General features: G+C 40.4%; 1 protein-coding gene across 2 annotated transcripts in view; it reads left to right on the top strand.

Moving 5' to 3' along the window:
- The window catches only part of LOC126481245 (OCIA domain-containing protein 1), a 48,365-nt gene extending 25,003 nt beyond the window's left edge, over positions 1–23,362 (top strand). The window contains exons 6-7 of one of the 2 annotated variants that reach the window (XR_007587536.1): positions 72–289; positions 22,891–23,362. Coding sequence is in view for 1 of the 2 variants with exons in the window: in XM_050104859.1 (XP_049960816.1) it covers positions 72–210 (139 nt within the window). In the remaining variant the exon portion in view is untranslated. The remainder of the gene's footprint in view (positions 1–71; positions 290–22,890) is intronic. The other variant, XM_050104859.1, reaches the window with a different exon arrangement.
- The last annotated feature ends 3,610 nt before the right edge of the window (positions 23,363–26,972 follow it).

The raw sequence follows: 26,972 nt of genomic DNA, 5'->3' as shown, positions 1-26,972 counted from the left end.
CTGTCGTAAAAAGAACAGTCCCTTGTTACTTCTTACCACACAAACACTGTAATTTGTTGATTTTATTTCAGAGGTATAACGGGTACTGATGAAGTGCCTACTGTAATTCGTCAACAAACACCATTGGAGGAACAGGCACCTAAAAGACCTACACCACCACCTTCATGGAACAAACCAAAAAACAAATATGGAGATGTGTGGGAAGAATAACATGTAGGTTGTTAATTTTTTGAAGAATGTTATTACGTGTGTTACTGCTGAGCTATTCTGCACAGAACCATTTTACATTGTAAGTATCGGTAGAGAATATACCAAGTCTCCTTGAATACACAGTATTAGATTAAGTTGAATCTGAATGTTAATTCTCTGTTTATGAACACACTCTCTCTCTCTCTCTCTCTCTCTCTCTCTCTCTCTCATTTTTATGGCAGCATTTGTATAGTGCTGTAGTCAAACAACCAGTTAACTCCAGGGCTGCTGCAGACTAACAGTGTTACGTGGCCTTCAGGCTTTCCAAGCAGATTTGTTGCATATGCCACCCAATTTTCAGGTCTGCTGTATGACATATTGATCTCACAACATTTCATCATTTATGCACATACTACTTTCTCCCGAATCAATTTTCTGAACTGTACAAAAGATGACCCTCTTTCCTAAAAAATGTGTTAAATCCAGGGTGTGTGTGTGTGTGTGGGGGGGGGGGGGGGAGATTTGTAGAGGATAATCAAAGAACAAGTTATTACTTTAACGACTAGCATGTGGATTGATATTTCATACATCTTACAAAGCAGTCATTCGAAGATTCATCTGGGATTAATATCACGTACCTGTTCTTCACAGGTGCTGCTGGTCCATTTAGAGATGTTGAGTGATAATAGTACGTATGATCAGGCTCTTGTTCAGTCCAAGTGAAGTGACAAATTGGAGAGCTTATGTAATGCACTCTGCTTCCCAATGGAAAAACAGATGTGTTTTGAGAGAGAGAGACTATTACCATGCTGCTATGGTGCTTGGAGATCATAATAAAATTGATGTTACTACTTGTGTACAGTTGCTCAGTTATTTTTGACACATTAGAGAACATTTTAGTCACATCTGGCCACTGCATTTGCACAGTTGTCATTAAAATGTTGTTACTGTTTAGTGTTTCATCTTATGGGAGCATATATGATTGTTGCATGAAGTGAGTGGCTGAATAAAAGGAATTTCAAAGTGCTGATTTCTTCAATCAATGTGGTTGTAAGGAAGCATTCCTGTAAAGTAGCAGCTACTGTTTAGCAGCTGACTTTTTGTTTTATTTGAGAAATGATAGCTGGTCTGAAAATGTTTCTGTAGGTCATCTATTTCTGGCTAGCACCTTTAAACTTATAACGATGTGCAGTGTATTTCTGACTTGGGCCAAAGTGTAATGCCTGCCTGGCACATGCATGTATCCTTCAGTAGGGTTCAACGTAGCATTTACTTTATCAGATCTTATTTCATAACTATTGCTAAGAAAATTAGAAACTAGTTACCTAAAAATGTAACACCTATGTTTGATCAAATTAGCATCTAGATTTTGGAAACAGACGTAGAAAGTTCAAAGAATTTATCTCTGTTATCAAAGTGTATTACAATCAATAGTTGTTAGTTGATTCATTAACTACTATTGTTCCTTCAGTAACTTTGAAGAAAGAAACAAAATTGACACTTGACAACTGAAAAATAATGTTATAATGAGGTAAAATCCATTCATCATCATTATTATTTGATAGTGTCCACGATAAACTCGGACCAAGTGTGTCAGTTACACCATTCTAAGTTCAAATAGCAGTTAAGATACTTATCAGATGATTTTTATTGTTCTGTATAAGCTGCATTTCAACAAGTCTTGAAAAGACAATAGCCACTGGAACTGCATGTCATGTTATACCCAAAAATAGAAAAAATCTCAGCTTTTGTTTCTCTTACTACTATTACTTAAAATCACATCCACTGGCTCAGATATCAAAGATAAAGACTCAAACCTTGTTTGGATTTGAGTCTTACTTATTTATTTATTTATTTATCATATGATGATACGGAGCTTGGATCAAATACATAATTTTAAGAGTATACTGTGTAAGAAATGACAAGCAAAATACAGCTACAGAATCAAATGTCCAAAGTATTATGCTAAATTATGTACACATTACACACGTTCTTAGCCTTCTAAGTCCAATCTGTTGATAGAGTTGAGCCCTTCAGGTGATGCGTGGTGGATGTCATTTATTGATCTCCCGAAGACTCGTTTCAGGCAGTCACCAACAGTGTGATTTATTGTTTGCGAGGCAGCTCCACAGTCACAGTCTGGAGATGTTGCATTGCCCCGTTTGTGCTTTAGATATCTGCAGTTTCCTTGTCCTGTTCGGATGTGGTTGATGGTTCTACACTGGCATCTGGGGAGTGTGAAACTAGCACGAAAGGCTTTCCAACCAGATGACCGTTGAACACTCACGATTCTTCTCATTGACTTCTCCGTACTTTGTTGATGTTAAAGTCGTAGGCTTCAAGATGTTGTGCAGTCCACCAAGTTGGTTTTTTGAGTTCAGATTCTGATGTTGTGCTATTAATACGAGGGTTATTCCAAAAGTAAGGTCCGATTCGCCGTAACTATTGAAATTTGGCGCCAACTCCCGGCAAGCCTTGCGCGTCAAACGCCGCCATTCGCTTTGTTACTGTTGCTGAGTGTAGTTCACAGTGTCACTTTACAATGTTTAAGACAATTGATCAGCCCGCCGATTGTGAAGTAAGGGCAGTGATACGGTTTTTGTCTGCAAGAAACAATCCATCGGCAGATTACTGAAGTGTACGGTCCTAACATAATGAGCGACAGTAAAGTGCGCAAGTGGGTGCGAGCTTTTAATGAAGGACGGGATAATGTGCACGATGAACCACGGTGTGGCCGACCATCAGTGATTTCAGACGATTTGGTCAATGCGGTTGACAAAAAAATTCGTGAAGATCGCCGATTCACTATTACAGACGTAGACATGCATTTTCCGAATGTGAGTAGAACAACTTTGTACAGAATTGTGTCTGAACATTTGAAGTTTCACAAATTGTGTGCCCGTTGGGTTCCCAGGCTGCTTACTGAGCCCCAACGAATGAAAAGAATGGCTTTTGCTCTTGATTTTTTGGAGCAATATCATAAGGAAGGTGACAGTCTTTTAGACAATGTTGTCACAGGGGATGAGACATGGGTTTCTCACATCACTCCAGAGTCTAAACGTCAGTCAATGCAATGGCGTCACACGTCATCGCCAGTCAAGGTCAAGGCAAAGCAGACAATCTCAACACGTAAGGTTATGGCGACTGTGTTCTGGGATAGACGTGGAGTATTGTTAGTCGACTTTATGGAGAGAGGAACAACGATTAATAAAGCCGCCTACTGCGCTACCCTGACTAAACTTCGACGTGCAATCCAGAATAAGCGACGTGGTCTTTTGTCGTCTGGAATCTTGTTGTTGCATGACAATGCCAGACCCCACACTGCAAATGAAACGCAAGCTCTGATCAAGAAATTTGGATGGGAACAGATGGACCATCCTCCTTACAGTCCGGACCTGGCGCCAAGTGATTTCCACCTGTTCCGTTACTTAAAGGAGTTTCTCGGCGGCAAGCGCTTCGACACAGATGATGAAGTGAAAGAAGCAGTTTAGGACTGGTTATCGTCACAGGCGGCCGATTTCTATAACATGGGCATTCAAAAGCTTGTTGAATAAGTATGGAAGTTATGTAGAAAAATAGATAAAGATGTAAGGAATGTAAATAAAACAATTGTTTTGAAAAAACATTTTCGTTTTGATTTTTTTTTTATAACCGGACCTTACTTTTGGAATAACCCTCGTATATCACTGTGTAGGGGTAGCTGGGGGTTCTTCTGAATGTTTCTCCAGATCCTCAGGAGAGCATCTGATCTTCGTAGAGCTGGAGGTTGGATGTTACTTAAAACTGGTAGTCTTGCAGTTTGAGTGCTATGTATGCAGCCTGTGATAAGTCACATTGTCAGTTGACTTGCACATCTGTCTTGCTACAGGGAGCACGCTACATCCAAGTTGGACAACAGTATTCAGCAACAGAGCATGATAGTGCTAAAGCAATTGATCTTAAGGTTTGAGTGCTGCAACCCGAGGAGGTACCAGCAATTTTCTGAATGATATTATTACGGGTCTTCACTTTTGTGGCCATGTTGGAGAGATGTTGTCGGGAAGGTAGAGACTCAGAGTGTTATTCCGAGGTACTTCAGTGTGCTGCAGTACTCCAGGGTTTGTCCGCAGAGTTTAACTTTTGGTTTATAGTCAGAGTGTCTGTTCCGTAGGTGGAATACTGAAGTAACAGTTTTCTGAGGATTTAGAAAACTGCTTAAGTCTTTGGTTCTCAATTGAGTAAATTTTCTTTTTGCAGAATTAGCTGCTTTGGCATCATGTCTTTGAAAGCAGCTTGTTGTAAAGTAGCTATTGCATGAAGTGATTTTTGTATGGCTGCAGAATCTTTTCTTTCTTATGTGATCCCAAAATTTAGTTCTTCAGAGCTGTTCCAGAAAACAAGTACTGTTTGCTCATACCTCCCACACTACCGAGTGCACGATGGTTGCTCATGCACAGTTACAAACTTCATCGAGAACAAAGTAGCCTAGCCATTTTGTTTCATTATGTTAACATCGGAAATCATTATTTGTCCATAATAACGAACAAAATAATTGATTGACCCGCCAGTGTGAAATTTATGAGATAAGTGAAACTTACCAAGAGAATGATGAGTGAAGGTGTGGTGTGAAAGTGGACTAAGATGTTTAATGAAGGAAGGAAAAATGTCCACAATGAGGAGTGCATCTACTGTCTTTGATCACTGAAGAATTGGTGTGCTGCATTTATGAATTGGCGAATAACAATTTATGATGTGTCAATCTACTTTCAAAACACTTCATGATCTTTATTACATACAATTGTTACTGAACATGTGCACTACAAAAAGACAGTGCACATGGTGGGCACTGCAGACAGTAACTGACAGTAAAAAAGGAAAATGCTGGGACCAGCCATTTGAGGTTTTTTTTTGCAGGGTTATGTGACAGAAGGAAATGATATTTTGAAAAGGATTGCCACAGGCAAAGAGACACGGATTTGTTACAAGACACCTGAAAGAAAATGACAGTCACTGGAATGGCTCCCTGAACCAAGAAAGCAATGCCACCTCTTTCTTCAAGAAAAATAAAGTGCACCATGTATTGGGAATGTGAGACTGGGGTGTATTTTCCCTTCTTTTCCTGTTGGTGTTCATTTTGTAAGATTTTTGGTGGGTCTTATACCAGCCCTAGCGGGAAGTTGCGTCCGTGGCTGATATAACAGGGCAATATTTTGCCTACCCCAATACACCGCCAGATGAAGGTAGTATTATTCTTATCCTCTCTTCATTTTTGGTGGTCCAGATCATTCTGTAACACCTTCCTGTCGATACAACTGCGCTGAAGATAACTGGAATGCTTCCACAAGTTCTCTCTATTGCACTGCTAAATAAATAGCCACATTTCTCACAAACAGGGGTACATTTTGCCCAACATTTTCATTATTACTTTCCACTATGCAACTAACAATTGCTACGGTAATATCACTCCCTTGAGTACATTCAAACGTCCATACATGCATACTGTAGGAACTCAGAGAGAAAACCAGAAAAACAACTGCCACTCTCCAATTGTTCATTAAGCCCTTGATGGTGCGTCGTTTACTCAATGGCTCTCAGATTCAGGCACTTGCTGCATCATGGCACAAATGACACCCAGACGACCAGTGGTTACAATACCATTTCTGCTGGTCCCCTTCTTTCCAGCTCCACCACTACATCAAATTGACTGCATAGAAGAAAGGAAAATACACAGTTTCCCATTCCCACTACATTTATCCTTACTCAGTTTACTCACAAGCATATCTTGTCGACAGCTTTCCAATGGTGTGTTGGGATGTTTACAAATATCCCGAAACACTACAATACATAGAAGAATTTACATTGAATGATACAGAACAAAAGGTGTGATTACTGATTTGTGGTGGTGTTTTCCTGCATGACAATGTGTGGCCACATACTGCACGTGTAACAACTATTGTACTTGTAACAATATTATGAGAAGGAAGGTTGTCACTCACCATATAGCGGAGATGCCGAGTTGCAGATACGCACAACAAAAAGATTCTCACAATTTTGGCCATTAAGGCCTTTGTCAACAACACACGCACGCACGCGCACGCAAATGGAAACGCAACTTAACACACACGAGTGCAATCTCAGGCTGTGCTGGATTAATTTTACTGGGAACATTTCTGTCACCCTCCTTACAGTCTGGCTCTAGTTGCATCCGACTTACATTTGCATTTGTTTGAAACAATCGTGTTGGAAGAACATCCGCAACTGAGCATGAGCATTATAGCAGAGGTTTAAAATACCGCTTCAGTTGTAAGTTACTTTATTTTCACACAACCGGTTTTGGACTGTTATAAGCCCATCCTCAGGTGTCATACTAGAAATAGCAAAAGACGGGAGATAATTTTCACATGCCGCAACACACATGAAAAACAAAAACAATTTTTTTCCTAAAAACTTGTAAAAATCATTTTGAAACTGCCAGTTGGGCTAGGTTTTGTGAAACGGATGTCAATGAGCAAGTGGCACCAGACAGTACTAGGTAATATATACAAATGATATGATGACTCTTGAGCTGTGCTGCGGTCCCTGAGCACCACGTGTACCAGGTGTGGTGTGCTGCCTATGAGCTCAGAACAGGGAGTTGCGGATGCGAACGAGGAGGCAAATTGGTAAACCGGAGTGGCAAAAGTGCTGCAATCTGTTGACGGAGAGAAGAACGCAGGACCACTAGCCCGGACGTTCAAAATTTGAATTTATTCGTTTACGTTTAAAATGAAGGAAAAACAAAAAAAAAATTATATAAAAGATATACGATACAAGTTAAAAGTGCATTATGCGTAGTAAAGGAGCATATTGAACAGGTTGGTCCAGAACTGTGGTAAAACACAGTTTTTTGTTTTTTGTGTGTGTTGCAGTGTTTGAAAATTATTTCCCATCTTTTGCTATTTCTGGTACGACACCTGAGGATGTGCTTACAACAGTCCGAAACTAGTCATGTGAAAGTAAAGTAACTTGCAACTGAAGCGGTATTTTCAACCTCTGTTCCATTTGTTTTCTCATCTCAGGAAATTTTTTGCTGGCCAGCCTTTGCTAGTGATGATGAGATCAAGGTAAACATCCAAAACTGGTTTCAGTCACAGGTGTCCAAATTCGGTGAAGGGGGTATGTTGCAGTTAGTGCCAGGATATGATGCCTTAATTTGCAATGTGAATCTGTTGAAAAGTAGTTTAAGATCTGTAGGTTTTTCTGTAATAAAATACAAATGAAAACAAATTGCTGATATTTGTTAGTTACATTCTTGATCAACTTTCTAGTTTTACCAAGTTTTGCGTATAGTTTAAGTGTAATGTCTTATAGTTGAAGACCTTGAGGAAAATTAAATTTCCACCAGCTGACTACCATAGTCTTTCACAAAAACCATGTGGGTGTAAATTCCATTTTCATCGTCACATCCCAACACAGGTTCTCTCACCGGTTTTGGATGAAAGTGTGGCCTTCATGGTGTAATCACGATGTCACTACAGTGTGGTCTGAGATCTGCTGAGTTAACTTTAACAGAGTGGGAGGGAGAAGATCTCCTCGGACACCCAAACCTCCAGATGATAAGACTCTCAGATCGGTATCAAATATTGTATGTCAGTAGAGTATCAACCGAAACACCAATTTAGTTCGTGCTATATGCTGTCGTGTAGTAGAAGGTGCATAAACGGTAATTAAAAGTAACAACGGAACTAAGTAGCACAGGGAAAGCATATCTCTGAGTCAGTGTTTTGTAGATTTCTAATGGGTGTGTTTGTAGAGCATATGGTTGTCATACCAAGGGTCCTACATTCAATCCCCACTGATGATTTTTTTTATCTGATAATGCATGAAACTGTTGTATAGGAGAACATTTTCCTAACTTATAAAAGGACTTTTCGGAGTTTGTTGCAATGTTCTTGTGACAGTCTCCTTCACGTTGTTAGTTGAAAGTAGCAAACACATAGAGTACATTTGTGTAGATAGGCATGGTGTTCTGTTGCACATGTCCATCAAAACTCCACACCGATACAAATGTACTCTGCAGGTTTGCTGTTTTCAACTAATGAAGCGAAAGCAGACTGCCAAAAGAACATTGCTGTCAACTCTGAAAAGTCCTTTTATAAGTCACAAAAATGTTTTCCAGACTGTCTTGGCTCTCGCACTGACCATTTTCAGATACTCTTGTGAGACTTTTTCCCATAGAGATGTCACCCCTCCCCCCACCCTCACGGACTGTTCACTGTTCCCCAAATGTTCCAAAGGTCTTCATAAAAATTCTTCCAGAAGATTCTCGAACATTCCTGCTGGTGCTCGAGGGTGCTGTCTTCTCATAGCCATTAAGGACTCACTGCTTCTCAGTAGGGTGTGAGCAAGTGTGATTTCATTTGGAGTGCTGGCCCACACTCTGATTTCCACGTGATATCATGCCTTGTGTGTTGTTCTTAGTAAAATTTGTCTCCTTTCCTCAATGCTATGTGACTGTTTGCATTAATAAAATTTTATAGCCATGACAACATCATTGTTTTAAACTTTGTATGAAACTTTTAGTAGAGTTAATAGTCTGTATTTATGGCATTTAAAACAGATGCTTACAGTATTTGGTAGCAACTTTCCAAATGGAACAGTTAGTAATTATTAGCAATTATAGGTAATGGAAAGAAAGTTTTACCTTCTTTATATTGCCGTTTCTTGATTACAAAAATTGAGTATTCTTTTATTTACATTTTTTTGTGGTCAGTAATGCTGACTTTACTTTACAATGATTACATCATTTGAGTAAGACATAGTTCTTGTGCAGCATTTACCCAGTAAGTTGTGTTTATGTGTTCAACAGTGCAAAATGATCAGAATGTATCCCGTGATGACTTTTAAAGTTTCGTAACAATAGTTATGTTTAAAGCACTTTTGCAGACATATTCACAGGATCATAGACCACATTATGTTCATGTGTTGTATCTAGTATTATATAGGAACAATATTATGGGAAGGATAGATTGCTCACATAAAGAAGTTGAGTAGCAGATGGCCCATCTGCAACTTAACATCTCTGCTATGTGGTGAGTAGCAATCTATCCTTTCCACAATATTGTCATTGTTCCATCTTGAATTTCCATTGTTTAATTATACAGAAGCAGTTTGTCTTGCATTTTGTAGTTCGAGGAAGCTTACTGAGGCAGCGAATAACTTGCATTCTTATGAGCTTGGTACAGTGAAAATTCTGTATAAAACTTTTGAGGGACGACAGATTCTGTATAGGGGAAACTGCTACACTGAGGTGACAGAATGCTTGAGATACCTCCTAATATCGTGTCAGCCCTCCATTTGCCTGCCGTAGTGTAGCAGCTTGACATGGCATTTACTCAACATCATTGGAAGCCCCTGCAAAAATAATGAGTCACGCTGCTGGTGTAGCCGTTCATAATTGTGAAAATGTTGCCTGTGTAGGTTTTTGTGCAAGAAATGACCTCGGTTATGACCCATAAATGACTGATAGGCTTCATGTCAAGCGATCAGAGCCAAATCATTCACTGGCGTTGACCAGAATGTTCTTCAAACCAATCATGAGCAGTCGTGTCCTGGTGACACGGTGGATTATCATCCATAAAAATTCCATTGTGGTTGGGAACTTGAAGTCCATGAATGGCTGCAAATGATCTCTAAGCAGCCGAACATAACCATTTCCAGTCAGACATTGGTTCAATTGGACCAGGGATCCATTCCATTTCTTTTAAACACAGCTCACACCACTATCGAGCCACCACTAGTATGCGCAGTGTCTTGTTGAAAGTTTGGGTTCATGGCTCTACCATAAGCTCTTACCAACTGAAATTGGGGCTCATCTTAGCGGACCACAGATTTCCAGTAATCTAGGAGCCAATGTATATGTTTACAAGTCCAGGAGAAATGCTGCAGGTGATGGTATGCTATTAGCAAAGGCACTCACGTCAGTTGTCTGCTGCCACAGCTCATTAGTGCCAAAGTTTACCGCACTGTCCTAGTGGATGTGTTTGTTGTACATCCCACATTGATTTCTGCTGTTATTTCACCCAGTGTTGTCTGTCTGTTTGCGCTGATAACTCTACACAAACACTAAGTGAAGGGCATCAACCACTGCGTTGTCCGTGGTGAGAGGGAATGCCTGAAATTTGGTGTTCTCAGCTCAATCTTGACGCTGTGAGTCTCAGAATATTGAATTCCCTAACGATTTCCAAAACGAAGCGTCCCATGTTGCTAGCTCCAACTACATTGCACATTCAGATTCTGTTAATTTCTGTTGTGCAGCCATAATCATGTCGGAAATCCTCTCACATGAATCATTTGAGTACAAATGACAACCAACTTGTGTATGCAATACTACTGCCTTCTGTATTTTTGTAATCACTATCCCATGATTTTTGTCACCTCACTGTCTAAAGAGGACTTCCAGTTGACAATAATCACATTTTACTGAAGACATCTTACAGCAAAATACAACTGTAGTCAAGTTATCATGAAAATCTTTGAATTTATGCAATTCGAGCATCGCAATCCTAGTATTTTCTTTTAAGTATTCAAGCAAGCAGTTTGCTTCCTGTTTTTCCTGTATATTATTGGAATTATTTCTAGCTTCAAATGAGAAGGTTGTGTTATCGTTCTTATACATACATACTCCACTATCCACCAAGTGCTATGGTGGAAGGCACTATTCGTGCCAAAGTCATATTTCCTCCCCTCTGTTCCATGCGAATCACACAAAGGAAAACCAGCTCTCTGAATGCCTCATTATGAGTGTGTGTCCTCAAGTTAGGGCTCATCAGCAAGCATCTGAGTGTTTTGAATTCTTTAGATGCCTGTATATGTGGGCACAGGGTCATATTCTGTGTCACTATTACATTCGTTTTTACTTCAGTTTTCCATGCGTCTCCCAACAATGAATGCAATAGGCTGTACTTACATGGAGGGGTAGAAATATGTTTGAAACACCTTGGGTTTTTAGGCATTTTGATCGCCAAAGGTTTTAGCATCTTGCAGCTATCGGCATTCATGCACAATAAAACGATAAGGTGCTCCTTGCTTTTTTTTACTGTCACATCAATTTTCACCATCGAAAGTAGAAATCTTGTCTGGCATGAAATTAAAGAGTATGCCTGTTTCATCAGCATTAAAAATGTTGTGTTATTCATAGCTGGTTGTGAGATTGGGGAGAGTCTGCATCTATTGATGAGGTACAGTGTGTGCTGGTCTACACTTTCTCTCCCCTTATTCTGCTTTATACACAACACCGTGCCACTCTCAAAATTTATCATTTCAAGCATTGAGTGGTGGTTGTGATTGGTTTGTGGGGTGCTCAGCTGCACAGCCATCAGTGCTTGATGATGATGACGACGATGATGATCATGAAATAATGAGGACCACACAAACACCCAGTCCCTAGGCAGAGAAAATCCCCAACCCAGCTTGGAATCAAACCCGTGACCCCGTGATTCAGAGGCAGCAACACTAGCTTCTAGACCACGAGCTGCAGACATTCCAACTTTGAAAGCCTTGAAAGTTTCAACCCCTAACCACAAAGCTACTTGTAGAACCATTTCCTGTAAAGTTGTTCAGTTTGAGGATATTTGTGACATGAGCTTGTTGAAGCCCAATTATTAAAACTGCTCTGTTTCGTTATAGGTTTCATCAGCAATTTTCACATGCTTCAGCAGCTTCTATTATGGATAATTAGTTTTTCAGTACAGTGGTGAGTAGAAGGGGCCAGTTCCAGTTCCTCAGCTAGCTCTGTCCAACTCATATGAGGATTGGACTCTAATAATCAAAACTTTTTCTTCAGTAGAAATCTTTTTCCACTTCTGTGCCATTCACTGAAAAGTCTTCAAAACCTTGATACTGGTGACATACACTTCTCTACATTTCACTGCCGTCTGCTATATCCATTGTTGTTTTCGCTACAGCTCATCAACATTTGCTTATGGTAAAAACAATAAAATGGCACCAACAAGACAAATAGCAAACACAATGTGCATTGCATCTCAGGTGACTCGAATGCTGACCCTGACGTGATGTGACTCAAGCCAGCATGACCTTTCGGAGCACATGCAAACCCACAGAAGGGAAAATGAAGTGTCTACATGCATTTCCTTAAATGTTATAAAGAGGGAAATAATTGTGATTCTTGAGTTTCTCCCGGCGTATTTGATAGTCAAAATATCCACGGGTGTGCTGCCGGTCTATAGTGTCCAACGGGCACAATATTTCGGCGATCATACATGTCGCCATCATCAGGTGAACTGACGGACTGAGCTCCTGTGAACGTGCCGGCACGGAGATCCGTACGCTATGGCTGCTCAGAGGGAACTGGGTTCGGTCGCGGCGGCGGCGGATTTAAATACCCTCCGCCCGCGGCGTGCTCCCTCCGCCGTCCGCGCCCCGCGCCACGGTCGCGCGGTGGAACAGATTGCGACGGCGTCTGAGATGACATCGGAGTGATGGCTCTGTCCGCCGTGGTCGTCACAACTATACGTTTGCTCGATTTACTCTTGATTAACCCGATCGCTGGTTCCCAAGCCTTGCTAAGATTATAGCCACAGTCGCGGTTTATGAGGTCGTCATTGGTGCGAATTTCGATGGCCTCTCTAACAACGCTGTCCCAGTATCTCGACGTCTGTACCAGAATCCTCGTGCGGTCATATTCCATGGCGTGATTTTCCGACAAACAATGTTCAGCGACCGCCGACTTTCTTGGATACATCAGGCGAGTGTGCCTCTGGTGTTCACGGCATCGATCCTCGACGGTACGCATCGTCTGACCAATATACGACTTGCCACATTGACACGGAATCTGGTACACGCCGGCCTTCCTCAAACCGAGGTCATCTTTGACGCTCCCCACCAGTGCACGAGTTTTATTTGGAGGACAAAACACAGTTCCGACCCGGTGTTTCTTCAGAATGCGAGCGATTTTCCCCGAGAGTGCGCCTGTGTATGGAATAAATGCAGTGCCTACCTCCTCCCTCGTGGCTTCATCCATCTCAAGAGGTTGTGCTGCAGTGGTTGGAGACTGAAACGGAGGGTAAATTACCTTTCCTTGACGTCTTGGTCAAGAGAAGGGCTGACGGCACCCTAGGTCATGGGGTGTATCGGAAGACTACGCACACTGATCTGTATTTGCACGCAGACAGCTGCCACCACCCTTCGCAGAGGAATGGGGTACTTAAAACTCTAGTACATAGGGCGCGCACTATCTCTGACGCAGAGAGTCTACCCCAGGAATTGGAACATCTGAGAACTGTATTTCGAAAAAATGGGTATTCAGAGTGGCAGATTCAACGTGCTCTCCGCCCAACCACTGCAGCACAACCTCTTGAGATGGATGAAGCCACGAGGGAGGAGGTAGGCACTGCATTTATTCCATACACAGGCGCACTCTCGGGGAAAATCGCTCGCATTCTGAAGAAACACCGGGTCGGAACTGTGTTTTGTCCTCCAAATAAAACTCGTGCACTGGTGGGGAGCGTCAAAAATGACCTCGGTTTGAGGAAGGCCGGCGTGTACCAGATTCCGTGTCAATGTGGCAAGTCGTATATTGGTCAGACGATGCGTACCGTCGAGGATCGATGCCGTGAACACCAGAGGCACACTCGCCTGATGTATCCGAGCAAGTCGGCGGTCGCTGAACATTGTTTGTCGGAAAATCACGCCATGGAATATGACCGCACGAGGATTCTGGTACAGACGTCGAGATACTGGGACAGCGTTGTTAGAGAGGCCATCGAAATTCGCACCAATGACGACCTCATAAACCGTGACTGTGGCTATAATCTTAGCAAGGCTTGGGAACCAGCGATCGGGTTAATCAAGAGTAAATCGAGCAAACGTATAGTTGTGACGACCACGGCGGACAGAGCCATCACTCCGACGTCATCTCAGACGCCGTCGCAATCTGTTCCACCGCGCGACCGTGGCGCGGGGCGCGGACGGCGGAGGGAGCGCGCCGCGGGCGGAGGGTATTTAAATCCGCCGCCGCCGCGACCGAACCCAGTTCCCTCTGAGCAGCCATAGCGTACGGATCTCTGTGCCGGCACGTTCACAGGAGCTCAGTCCGTCAGTTCACCTGATGATGGCGACATGTATGATCGCCGAAATATTGTGCCCGTTGGACACTATAGACCGGCAGCACACCTGTGGATATTTTGACTAGGGAAATAATTGATTAGGGTTTCAGAAATAAGACAAATATAGGAGTATTACATGGACACAATCATTGTCTAGAGAAAATGTAGTACAGAGAAAAATTTAGCATTGTGTGAATGGATTGTTGTTCAGGACTGGAAAATATGGGCAAAATGTAGAGGAATTATGGGGGGGGGGGGGATATAATAAAGAGGTTTCACTGTACGTGGAACGATGAAGAGACACCATACCATTCTGTCTGTCATTTCATCACACAATTTCTTCTTCTTCTTCTTCTTCTTCTTCTTCTTCTTTTTTTTTATTTTTTTTTTTTATAAATCTACAGTGAAACACCAGTTTTACATTTTTGTGTTGTACAGACCTTAAACATGCTAAACAGAGAAGAATTAACAATTTAGGAAAATGTTAAAACCTCAAAATACGAGAAAAAATATTTAATTAGTGCATTTGATTAAAAATAGTAATCCTCTCCAATACATTGTAAAAAATCTGTATAAGGAAGGAAATTAAACGTACAATACGATGCTTATACAATCATTTGTGGTAGTGAATTTCATCGCAGATGTGTAACAACAAGCAAAAGTTCATCAAAAAATTGAAATTTATATTTGGGGGAAAGGTAATTGAGCTATTTTCCAACATGCTACTGTCACAAGTTATATGTGAAAACATGCTGTTTTGAGAGAGTTTTCCTTTGTGCTCATGCAGAAAAAAGCAAAAAAATGATGAACATGGTGAATTAAACCGAAAATGTCACAGCAGTCAAGTTGTTAAACAATAACCAAAAATGCGGACATCTGCTTAATTACAAACTTCGTCACCATTGCTATTATTGTTTAACTTGTTTCTTACAAGCCACACTTCATATGCTTACCACCATTAAAGTGCTACTTTAGGCTCGATGAGAGAAACGGAGACATGAAAAAATGAGCCTACTCCCCCAATTGACTTTACAAGCTTCTTAGGGGTCAGCACAGTGAATTTCTGTATACTTTGTAAAATGTAAATGTAAAAGAAAGCTAAAGTGCTACAGTTCTATTTCATGCCTTCTATCTATGCTACCAATATTTGTGATCTACAGTGTGTGTTGAAAACTGTGTATGTGATTACGGTACATAGTTGCTGCACCTGTACAATGTCAGATTTGAACACAAAAGATTTTAAAATGTGCTATCGCAAAACCCTTGTTCTATTTCTGTGTGACACCTCTGCCATAGCACATGATCTGCACATAAGTGTATTATCAGTACTTCACAAGCTTCTTTAATCTGTATCTGCAATCCCATTGTTGAAGAGCCACTTCTCTGCACACATTCAGCAGGCGAGCTCATTTAAAAAAAAGTCTAGAATAGCACCAGTGGCATACTTACTTGTTTCGTGCAGGAATGTTGTCAGCACTGCTGTGAGATGTGATGGAAGCAAAAGGTGTGTCAGCTGTTTGTGTAGGGCAGCCAATGAGAGAGCAGCAGGAAGATGACATGTTTCAAAGTAATACATTTGGAAGGAAGGGCAAACATAGCTGTAAATGAGGGTTATTAATTTAATTGTTCCTTGTGTGAGCCACATTTGTTTAAACTGTGCTATTATTTTAAACTGAGGGCCGTGTCGCAAGCCTTGATATATATAAAAATAAAAAATAAAGAAAGACACGGTGAACTATTTCTCTGCAAGCCTCAAAGAAAACCGGTGAACTATTTCTCTGCAATGTGTTGCTACACAGTCAATCTGAACACTGAGTTAACAGATCAATGTTTTTTGAGTGAATCATGGGTGGAGGCAGGTGGATCAATGTTTTTAATTAAATCATTGGAGACAGTAAGTGGATCAATGTTTTTTAATTAAATCATGGGAGGAGGTCAGTGGATCAGTGTTTATTAATGTATCAAATGCGCGACTATTATGAATAAACATTGAGCCACCTTCCTTCTCCCATGACACAGTTAAAAAACACTGATCCACTTACAGTATACTCACACAAATTGATTGTGTGCCACCTCCACATTTGATACATTTTTGTGTTTCTGCAATTAATCCATGAGACATGCACCAACATCAGTCCACTTTATACACTCGCTGCCATAATCACAAAACATTTTTCTAGAAACTCACTAATATACTGAAAAATGGCAAAGAAGTCAATGGTTTCAATTTTGGTACTACATTGCCCCTCCCCTCACCTCTCATTGGCTATACAAAATTGTTGCACTGCCAATCTATGAGCAATCAGATAAGCACCACTGTGACTGCCAGTAGCCCTGATATAGACTTTAAGCACTCATTTTATGTGTGTTGTGTGGCGTGGTGGCTGCGTTGGCTGATGTAACAGGTCGCCAGCTAATAAGAGCAATATCAGTCTGGAAATGGCCAATGTTTCCTTGATTCTGACGGCACATTTTCTTCAAGACTCAGGGTTTGAATTTAAAAGGTTGACGATTGATATTATGCTGAATACAGTACATTAGAAATAGGCACAAAAAGATTTGGCTGAATTGTAAGTGACACAAGAAAAGGGGGGGGGGGGGGGGCTGGGCCCATTCATCACATATTGGATCGATCCAGAACATCGACTGGCCTGTTTTTCCACTGCTGCTGCAACCTAGCAGTAGTTCTATTATATTTGCATGATGATGAAGCTAAATGTTGCAAATTGTGTTGGCAATGCCGATCATGGATTAGGTTAGTATTTACTCCCTGACATCTCCTAAATCTGCAATGGCGTAAAACATTCCCTTAATTTTGGCACCCGCGGTGCAAACTGCCTTTCTTTTGTGACACATATAACTTGTTCAGTCACATCAAAAGTCAGTAGGAAGACAACGGAATGAAGTCTCATGGGATGTTAAGCAACATAGAATTGATGTAAACCTTACGAGGAAGAAATGTGAAATTGCGAAATTTTTAGCATTGGTCTTATAGATTATTCACAGGGGCTATGAATTTATGGTGCAGAATTGTGAAGAACATAAAATCGGAGAATATAAAATCGAAGTTCAAATATAATAATATATTTGCTGCTACTAATCATGATTTTTGTTTAATTTGTATCTTGCTCGACACTTTCCTTGGAAATACTTACTATAAAGTAGTGACAGGACACAACAATACCATCTGATGGCCATTTTTGATGTGGTTTTTTCTTTTTTTTTTTGGCAGTTTTGGTGTAATTTTTTAATGATTTATTTTTCCAAGTTTGTTCTCTATTTTTTCCTCATGCCATAGTTTTCCGTGTAATGTTGAAAATTTAAATCATACCTATCAGTTATATTTTTTGCACGTGATTGCTGTGTCCTTCGGTCAGTATAAGAATTGGTATACCAGGTCTTGGTGCTGTTTTCAGTTATTTCTAACACACAGTCCAATTTCCAGTCTCAAAAAACAGTTACTTACCTGGCGAATTTTCTCATGCAAAGTTCTTATACACATTAGATATTCATTCAGGAATTCAGCAGAGCACAACCATAATGTACCGTTTTCAGCTTTACAAATAGAATATTTGCTTTTTCAAGAACCTCAGTCGGCCTTTTTCCAAAATGATCTTTCCTTTTTTCTATTAACAGTTTTTAAGTTTTCAACGATTGAAGATGGCTGCTGTTGGGAAGCAAGAAGCAATATTTAGATGCGAACACAGTGTTTTTCAACATTATCTTCTTGTCTTATCCAGTTTGACCAAGGCAAAACCTGCAGAACACAATTCTTATTTCTATAGCATATAAACCATAGCTAGGAAATTGCTCAGCTCTTTTATGTGCATTAATAGCGATGTGATACCACACTAGGTAATGCTATAAATACAACCTCTGACAAAGTTCAATGAATAGTCCTGTAACATGAACGTAGATGAACTATGAACTACAGTTACCTTACTGTCCTTTGAAAGTCACCTCCCAGAACTATGCACCACTGAGCTCTGTGATACATGTTCTGGAAACTTTTCATGAAGTCTTTCTTTGGGATAGTGTTCAAAAGCTGCCTCATGTGTTGTTGTGTGTCAGGAATATCGTCAATCTCTTCCCTTTCAAAGCGAGTTCGAGTCGAGGGAATATTAGGAAGCCTGGAGGATTGAGATCTGGTGAGTATGGTGGATGCTCAAGTTGCACCACCCCCTTTTTTACAGGAACTGTTTGACGATATTGGCTGTGTGTGGGTGAACGTTGTCATGAACAAAAAACCATGAACCTTGTTGTGCGTACTGGGGTCATACCATGTGTAGATGTTACATGAAATGGTTCAGAATTTCAACATACTGTGCAGCATTCGTTGTTGTTCCTTCAGGTAAAAATTCCTTTTGGATAATGATGTGACTATTGAAAGAGGTGATGAGCATCGTTTTGATGCATGATGTTTTGGCTCTGACCTTTTTCCGATGAGGTGATGTTGGAGAACACCATTCCATGCTTTGCCGTTTCTTTTCAGGGTTGTACTGGAGACACCAGGTTTCATCCTCATTGACAATACAGTTCAAGAAATTGGTTGTCACATCCACTGCTTTGACAAAATCCCCTGAAGTCTCTGAACGTGCCTGCTTTTGGTCATCAGTCCAGCGATGGGGCAGAATACGACAACATGTTTTCCTCTTTCCTAACTCCTGGATAAGGATTTGTCACACGGATTCATGGTTCATCTGCAGTTCATCTACTATCATGTGCACAGATAATCGATGGGTGTTCATGATTAATGTCCTCACTTTCTCAATGTGTTTGTCGCTGACGGTGGTTGCCGTCATCCACTACGGGGATTGTCGGAAACCCTTTCCCGGCCTCGTCGAAAACGGCCAAACCTCTCGTTCACACACATCATGGACAGTGCTTGATCGCCATAAACACGTACCAGCATTGCATGCACTTCTTTCAGTGTCTTGCCAATCTTAGCACAAAATTTTAAATTGATCCTTTGCTCGTTCATTGTCCTGTTCTCAGTTGAGAACCAATACACTAAACAAGCAATTCATCCAACAGGTCTAACTCGGAACACAAACTATGCTCAATGGAACTACGGTGAGGCAGGTTGTCAACACCGGCTGCTGCGCAGGTGCAGCATTGTGGGTCGCCACTGTTGCCCGATCAAACGTTCTGACTTCATTCACCGAACTTTATTATCAGAGGTTGTAGAACCAAACTTAACTATCCACATTACTTCATTCAATGATGGTAGGTCCCCCATTTCAGAGAGGTTCACTGCCATTTGTGGAATATATCTTGTACAGTCCCTTCACCCAGCTGACAGTTGGCATAACACCATAGCATCACTTATAGCTGCAAGTGCATTCTTAAACACTTTCTCTTTCTGAATAGGTATGTGCCAGATGTGATAAAACCAGTAACTACACCCCTCCCCCCCCCCCCCCCCCCCCTTCCACCAAACCTGTGATTCTTAACAATCAAACTTCAGCTGAAAGCGGTCATACAGTGATATAATTTTGCAGGTGCCTTCAGTGGATAGTGTTTGCAAAATTTGTTGTGACTAGAGCTGGTAGGAAAGAAATAATAAATTAAAATGTCTTTGCCTGATGCTGAAGTTTTACTGCATGATAGCGGAAATATAGCTAGGGATAATTTTAATAATCTTTTTTTCTTTCATTATTTTGCGGGGATTGTCAATGAGAAAAAGTTTCAGAAAGGTTTGAAATTAAGTGTAAAATTTGTTGGACATTTCTAAGTGCTCTCATTCTTGAGTACTGGAATAATATAGTTTGGGTAATTTAAGCAATGCAAATTATACTGCTGCAATACATACACACAGTTTCTAACTTGAATACTTGTCTTATCGTGTTAAAGGTTTAACTTAAGATTTTTAAATTCAGTCTGTAATTTCATGAAATACTTAAAAATCAAAATTTTGTTGCCCTTGGAAGTCATTAAATAGGCAATCTGCAAATGTAACTGGATTAGCTTCTAGCAGTTTAGTGTTAGGGATTGGTGCATAAGTTTATAGTATTTTTGTTTTGCATGTTAATATTGTGGTTGCTATGGGTTTGTCTATTGGTTGTTATGTTTCACATGTAGTTCACTGTTGTAGATAGTGACTGGAGCTGTGGATGCTATAAAATGGAATGCCAAGTGGAGAAATCAATGCGTGTCCGACATGCACTTCTGTTTGATTTCAGTAGAGGGGTAACAGCAGCAGAAGCAGCCAGAAATATTGTGCCCTGTATGGAGTTAGTGCCATTGGACAGAGCATGCCAGGAAAATGGTTTTCTTGTTTTGAGGAGGATCGTTTTGACACTGATTCTCTAGGGTCAGAAACACCTTCGGGGTTTGATGAATGTTGTTTAAATGAATTAATCCGCAATGATCTTGGTCAGTGGACTCGAGAACTGGCAAAGATGATGAACTGTGATGATTCCATCACCATGTGACATTTGCATGCAGTGTGGAAGGATCAAAAATGGGTGTGTGGATGCCAAGTGCTCTTACCCAAAATCACAAAAATCAGCATGTGGTCATGTGTGCATCTCTGTTTGCTCATCATCAATTGGCTTGTGAACAACACCGACCATTTCTATGCTATATCATTGCAGGTGTTATGCAAATGTAAGGAAAAGAAAGGAGTGGTTGAGCCCAAACAAAATGGCAACTCTCCGTAGAAAGACCTTTGCACAGTCACAGAAGATTGTTATGCATCAGGCGGCACAGTGACAGTGTGGTATATTGCAAATTGCTTCCCTGAGGTGTAACCATCGGTGCTGACATTTATTGTCAATGGTTGAGGCATCTTGTGGACACGGTCCAAAAAAATGACCAGGAAGATTGCGTGAAGTGATGCTCACAATAATACCCACCCTCATTCTGCTAGACGGACAAAAAACATTATACAGGAGTTGGATTGAGAAGTCATTTTGCACCAACCTTATTCTTGTGACCTTGCACCCTCAGATTTTTAAAATGAAATGATCATATAAAGTTGATCGTTGGTAAAGCAGATGACAGACAGAGATTCATTGGAAGAACCCTAAGGAAATGCAATCCGAAAACAAAGGAAGTAGGTTACAGTACGCTTGTTCGCCCACTGCTTGAATACTGCTCAGCAGTGTGGGATCCGTACCAGATTTTGATAGAAGAGATAGAGAAGATCCAATGGAGAGCAGTGCGCTTCGTTACAGGATCATTTAGTAATCGCGAAAGCATTACGGAGATGATAGATAAACTCCAGTGGAAGACTCAGCAGGAGAGACGCTCAGTAGCTCTGTACGGGCTTTTGTTGAAGTTTCGAGAACATAACTTCACCGAAGAGTCAAGCAGTATATTTCTCCCTCCTACGTATATCTCGCGAAGAGACCATGAGGATAAAATCAGAGAGATTAGAGCCCACACAGAAACATACCGACAATCCTTCTTTCCACGAACAATACGAGAGGGAATAGAAGGGAGAACCGATAGAGGTATTCAAGGTACCCTCCGCCACACACCGTCAGGTGGCTTGCGGAGTATGGATGTAGATGTAGATGTAGATGTACAGGTGGCAGTATTGGTATGCCGATTTCTGTCTTCATTGCTGATAAACAGTAGTCTGCATGGGTGCTTGAACCAGGTGCCTGCTGTGGAGGCCCGTGTACTGCAACAGTGTCCACTGAATGGTCGTTTAGGAGGCATTGTCAGTAGTCTCATTGTCCATATGGGTGATCAGTTGCCCACCACTTACATGTGTATTTACCAGTACCTGTGCTGCACCACAGTTGCTTCAACTCTGGTTTTGGGCAGTGCTGTTTTGCCATGAATGGTATACTTTAACCAAAGTGACACAAGAACAGTTTACAAACTTAGCCATTTCAGAAATGCTTCCACCTTTGGCCTGGAAACCTGTGATCATGCCCTTGGATGCCAGATAAATTGCTTCGTTTCTGCTTTGACAATGACTGCAATGTTTTCCACGCCCTCCTGGCATACTTTATATCCCCTCTACTGCTGGTGTTGTCCCCTGCAGTCTACAAGTGCTTCTTGCATGTTGACATTGAACATAGGCAGTCGTCACATTAATCTAACTGGACCGTGTATTAGGTTATTTTGAAGCACTAATTTATCGCAGATGTTACTTTTTGAGATTGCTTTAAATAAGTACACAAACTAGAGTTAGAATCGAAGTACCGTAGATAAGATATATGTAAAAATTCATCCTACTAACCAGATCAGCCAGTGTGCTTTCATTCTATACACTTAGAATGGCAAAATTGGTCCGTATGTGGGTCACCTTCCCATTCCTGGAATTTATGCACTAACCTCTCTGCTGTTTCAAGAAATGGGAATAACTATGAAGACCACTTTGTGATTGCAGAAAGAAAAAGTAGTATTTTTCCATAGTCAGTGTTAAGAGCATTTTTATTCATGTAACTGATTTTAAGATATTAAATCTCATTTCCAATAATACATTGTTATGTATTAAAGTGAACTGTACTTGTCTTATTTGACAAAATGTACAAATGTTTATTGCAGTATTTTCTGTATTAAGATCTAATTGTTCTTGTGGGAGTGCAAGTGTTTACAAAACAGTGTGAGAAATGAGGTAATCTGGCTTATTTCAGATGTTTGTTTTCCTTATTTTCAGATTTGCTCCGTTGCGGTCTTCATGTGCAGATTTTTTAGATTGTCTTTTATGAGGTATTCGGCAATAAATTGTTTGGCTATTATTTTAGCAGAAATTATTTTTGAGTGATTATGTTATTATGATAAATATTTGCAATTGACCAACATATATGCTAATTTTCCAAAAAGTTATTTCAAATACATTGATACAATTTTATCTTCTGTTTACTCCAGTATTTGTTTATTGTCCAGGATACAGAAAAGAATGGTTTCAGCAAGAAGGTTTACCCTTTGAAACACGAAGTTTTTTGTTTGATGTTTTCAGATTTAATTCCCATTGTCTATTGGCTGTAAACTTTTATTTTTATACTTGAATCCTTATTGCTGTCAAAACAAATACTAACACCAGTTAAGCAAGTTTCAAAATGAAGTTGAGAGCAGGAAACCCTGCCTCCCAATGTGTGTTAACTATAATTAAATCTTGTGAAATTTAACACATTGCTGTTTTTATCTGTCTTCCATGATTGGATGAAGAGAATAGCTGAAGTTACAGGAAGCTGTATATAATATATTGTTTTGTGCTTTATCCAAAGTGCAATCTTCAGATTGTGGTGAACTTATTGTATGCCTTTCAAATTGTTTTCATGCTGCAGAGATTTCATTTTCTTAAAAACTGTCAAGTTTTGGGTTTGATGCCGTAGTATGGTGACATTACTCATTTTTCATTGATGTACAAGAAAGACTGCTTAATACAAGGCCTGGCATAAGGTGAAGCACCTGGAAAACATGGTCAGATGTCAATGTAACTTCGTAAATGTACATGTACACACCATTGGCGATTATGTAACTGATTAACATTGCAGTTCTCAGTGACAGGTAGAATGCACATCAGACTGCATTAGTATTGTTCTTGTTTAGTGTTATTACCTGGCCCCATAGGATATGTAAAGTGTGGGAACATCATCAGATCTTGAGTGATCATGATGATGATGATGCATAATCATGTGTGAAAGTTTTGTAAAGTACCTGACAGTGTTTGAAAAGAGCATCTTCATGGGTCTCCATTTGGCTGGCTGATTGAATAGTGCAATATCCAGATTTGTAGAGCAATCGGTTATGATAGTGGCCTGGTGTTGGACTACAGGGGAACATGAGGGCAGGCATATTTGTCAACAAGAATCCAGTCAAGCATGAAATGGAATGAGCGTATGGCATCGTTGACCAGGAGGTCCCATCTGGGGAAGTTCATCCCCAAGTGCAAGTCTTATTTCAGTTGACGCCACGTTGGGTGACTTGCGCACTGGTGATGAGGATGAAATGATGATGACAAAACACAACACCCAGTCCCCGAGTGGAGAAAATCTCCAACCCAGCTGGGAATTGAACCTGGGCCCATTTGTATGGGAGGCGAGCATGTTACCACCCAGCTAAGCAGGCGGACTCCAGTCAAGCATGTCTGACCAGCACAAGGGTAAATCATTTCACCAAGTGCATCTTAACCTCTTCACATCTGTGTTTGTCATATGAGAAAAATCAATGGACTCTGCAACATTCTGTTCTTTCTGCACCATTGGACAGAGACTAGGAGCAGTCAGACTAGATTACCATCCCATGCTTAGGCTGCTGTTTACACCACAACACAAATGACTGCATTTGGATTGGTACTGTGACAGTGAAGTGCAACTGTTGATGGACGGTGTCATATTGTGTTCAGTAATTAATTGTGCTTGTACACTACCCCAGTGAACAAAATTGCCAAGTATGGAGACAGCCTAGAAAAAGATCGCTTTCATCCAATGTTGGAAAGGCACAGAAGTATTACTCATCCATCCTGTTATGGGTGGCCATCAGGTATGTCTTCTGTCATGGCTGCTAGTGATTGAGAGAACTGTGATGGTGCAATGGTACGTAACTGATACCCTGCATCCTCGTGGTCACCTTTCATGTGACAGGATTGTGGTACCATTTTTCCACAGGACAACACTCATGTACATGTGGCACATGTTACTATGAACTGTCTGCATGATGTTAAGGTACTCCTATGGCCAGCAAGTTCCCTGACTGAACAAGTGTACCAATGCAGACATCAATCTATCCAGTGCCAGTATCTAGGATAGTTACAACATTTGTGGGCCATCTTGCCTCACGATGGGATACAATTACTTTATGGCACCCTTCCCAACCAAATCAGTGCATGAATACAGGCCAGAGGGTGTGCAGTGTCATACTGATAAGTGGACTAACACTGCTAATTTCTTTGTAAATTTGATTTGATTATGTAATCAGTGAAATATCATCACAGAACCTTCAACAAGTGAAGTTTCATTTTGTTTCCTCGCCCCCTCCTGGGTACTTCACCTTCCTTATCAGGCAGTGTACAAAAGCTATTGGTGACCTGCTTGGGAACAGCAATGCGTCATCCACTCAGCTACCGGTGTAGAAAGTGCCCATATATATTGATGATGTACAAAACTTTTTTCAGAAATTGGAAATTGATTTCCTTGTGACAAGTTTCATGTGAACTGTAGGAAGCAATTTCCTATAAGCTCGCTTGCCCCAAGAGTGACTTCAAATAGCTCTAGTGTTGCTGGGTGTTGGTGTAGTATGGAAGGCAGTAACATCAAGTGAGACCATACAGGAGGTTTTATATTAATTTCAAGTTCTAGTTTAGAGCAGGAAACTGCACACAGTGAGGCAGTGAACACTGCAAACATCTGTCTGTGCAAGAAAAAAAAAATCATGTTAATATGCATGATGAATCCAGTGTTTTTAGTTGTGTTCCCAATGGCATCCAAGATGTTGTTAAAAATGAAAGATAAAGCTCCAATTTTATGATGATTATTTATTTTACAATTGCAATTTCAGTCCTTTTGGGCCATTGTCAACTGGCACTGCAAAAGCTAAAAGAATACAAAAATGAAGCACAATGTGTGTAACATCAAACAAATATGACGCTCTGTACATCATGAAATGATGTAAATTATGTTAACTGTTACCATTGTGAACATCTTGCACATAAATCGCTACAAACCAATATTCTAACACGCTTTTTACATGTGCACTAAGACTGTTGGCGTGAAAATACATTCACAAGTCAGACTGTCTGTGGTCTTCTCAAAAATAGTACATTTCAGAGATAATAATTTAAGTGTTATATCATAACATCTTTTTATGTCTGTTGAAATGTACAGTTTTCTTAGCTGTCCTCAATTTCCTAATACTGAATTGCAGGACCCCATCACAATTAAATTTTCATCTCGCTTAGTAGATATTTTACATCAGAGTTTCGTAATATCATCATCATCATGATCCTCTGCAGAACTAGTAGGCGTGTAAAGTATACTAAGTATACTTGTACAAATACAATGGGTCTTGTCCTTGCATCTGTCTGAGCTACAAAAAATACGTTCACTGTACTGATCACAGTTGAATATCACATTCGTAATTTTTTTTTAAATTAAGACTATTTAATTTTGTGTTGACAGTCTTGTTCTCAATTGGCCAGAAATCCATTCTGTCACTGTATCTTACCAATTCTCACTGTATTTCTTCTTATCTACTTATCTTTCCAAATTCTGTAATCTACCTACCCAATTATGCTATTGTGTGATCTGACATTCCACATGATTCATGGAATGTTAGAGGAGTATTTTTTATGACTATATTGTTTTCAATAAATCCATTCCAGATATTCTAAAGGAGGAAAATTTTACGCATTCAGTAGAGTTGCATATCCTCGGAAATATAGTGGCTGTAGTTTCCCCCTTTCAGCCGTTGGCAGTACCGACATAGTCATGCCATGTTGATTATTGTTACAAGGTCAGGTCAGTAAAATCATCCAGACTGTTGCTCCTACAACTACTGTAAATGCCGCTGCCCCTATTAAGGAATCATGTACGGACATTTTGGACCATCAGTGTAGGCATTACAGATGACTATGATTATCAGGATCAAATCTTCACATAATAAAGAACTGAATGGAGAAGAGGTGGATGCTAGTTGATGATGAATGCTTGAAATTGGTAAATGGAAAATACATAATACAAAGATGCTGACAAGGTACACAAATATTGTTGACATTTGTACTGGTGTATTACAATGAGG

This window comes from Schistocerca serialis, chromosome 5, assembly GCF_023864345.2.
Source record: "Schistocerca serialis cubense isolate TAMUIC-IGC-003099 chromosome 5, iqSchSeri2.2, whole genome shotgun sequence".
Lineage (NCBI taxonomy): Eukaryota > Metazoa > Arthropoda > Insecta > Orthoptera > Acrididae > Schistocerca > Schistocerca serialis.
Note: the sequence above shows the minus strand (reverse complement) of the source record. Positions and strands in the feature narration are given on the sequence as shown.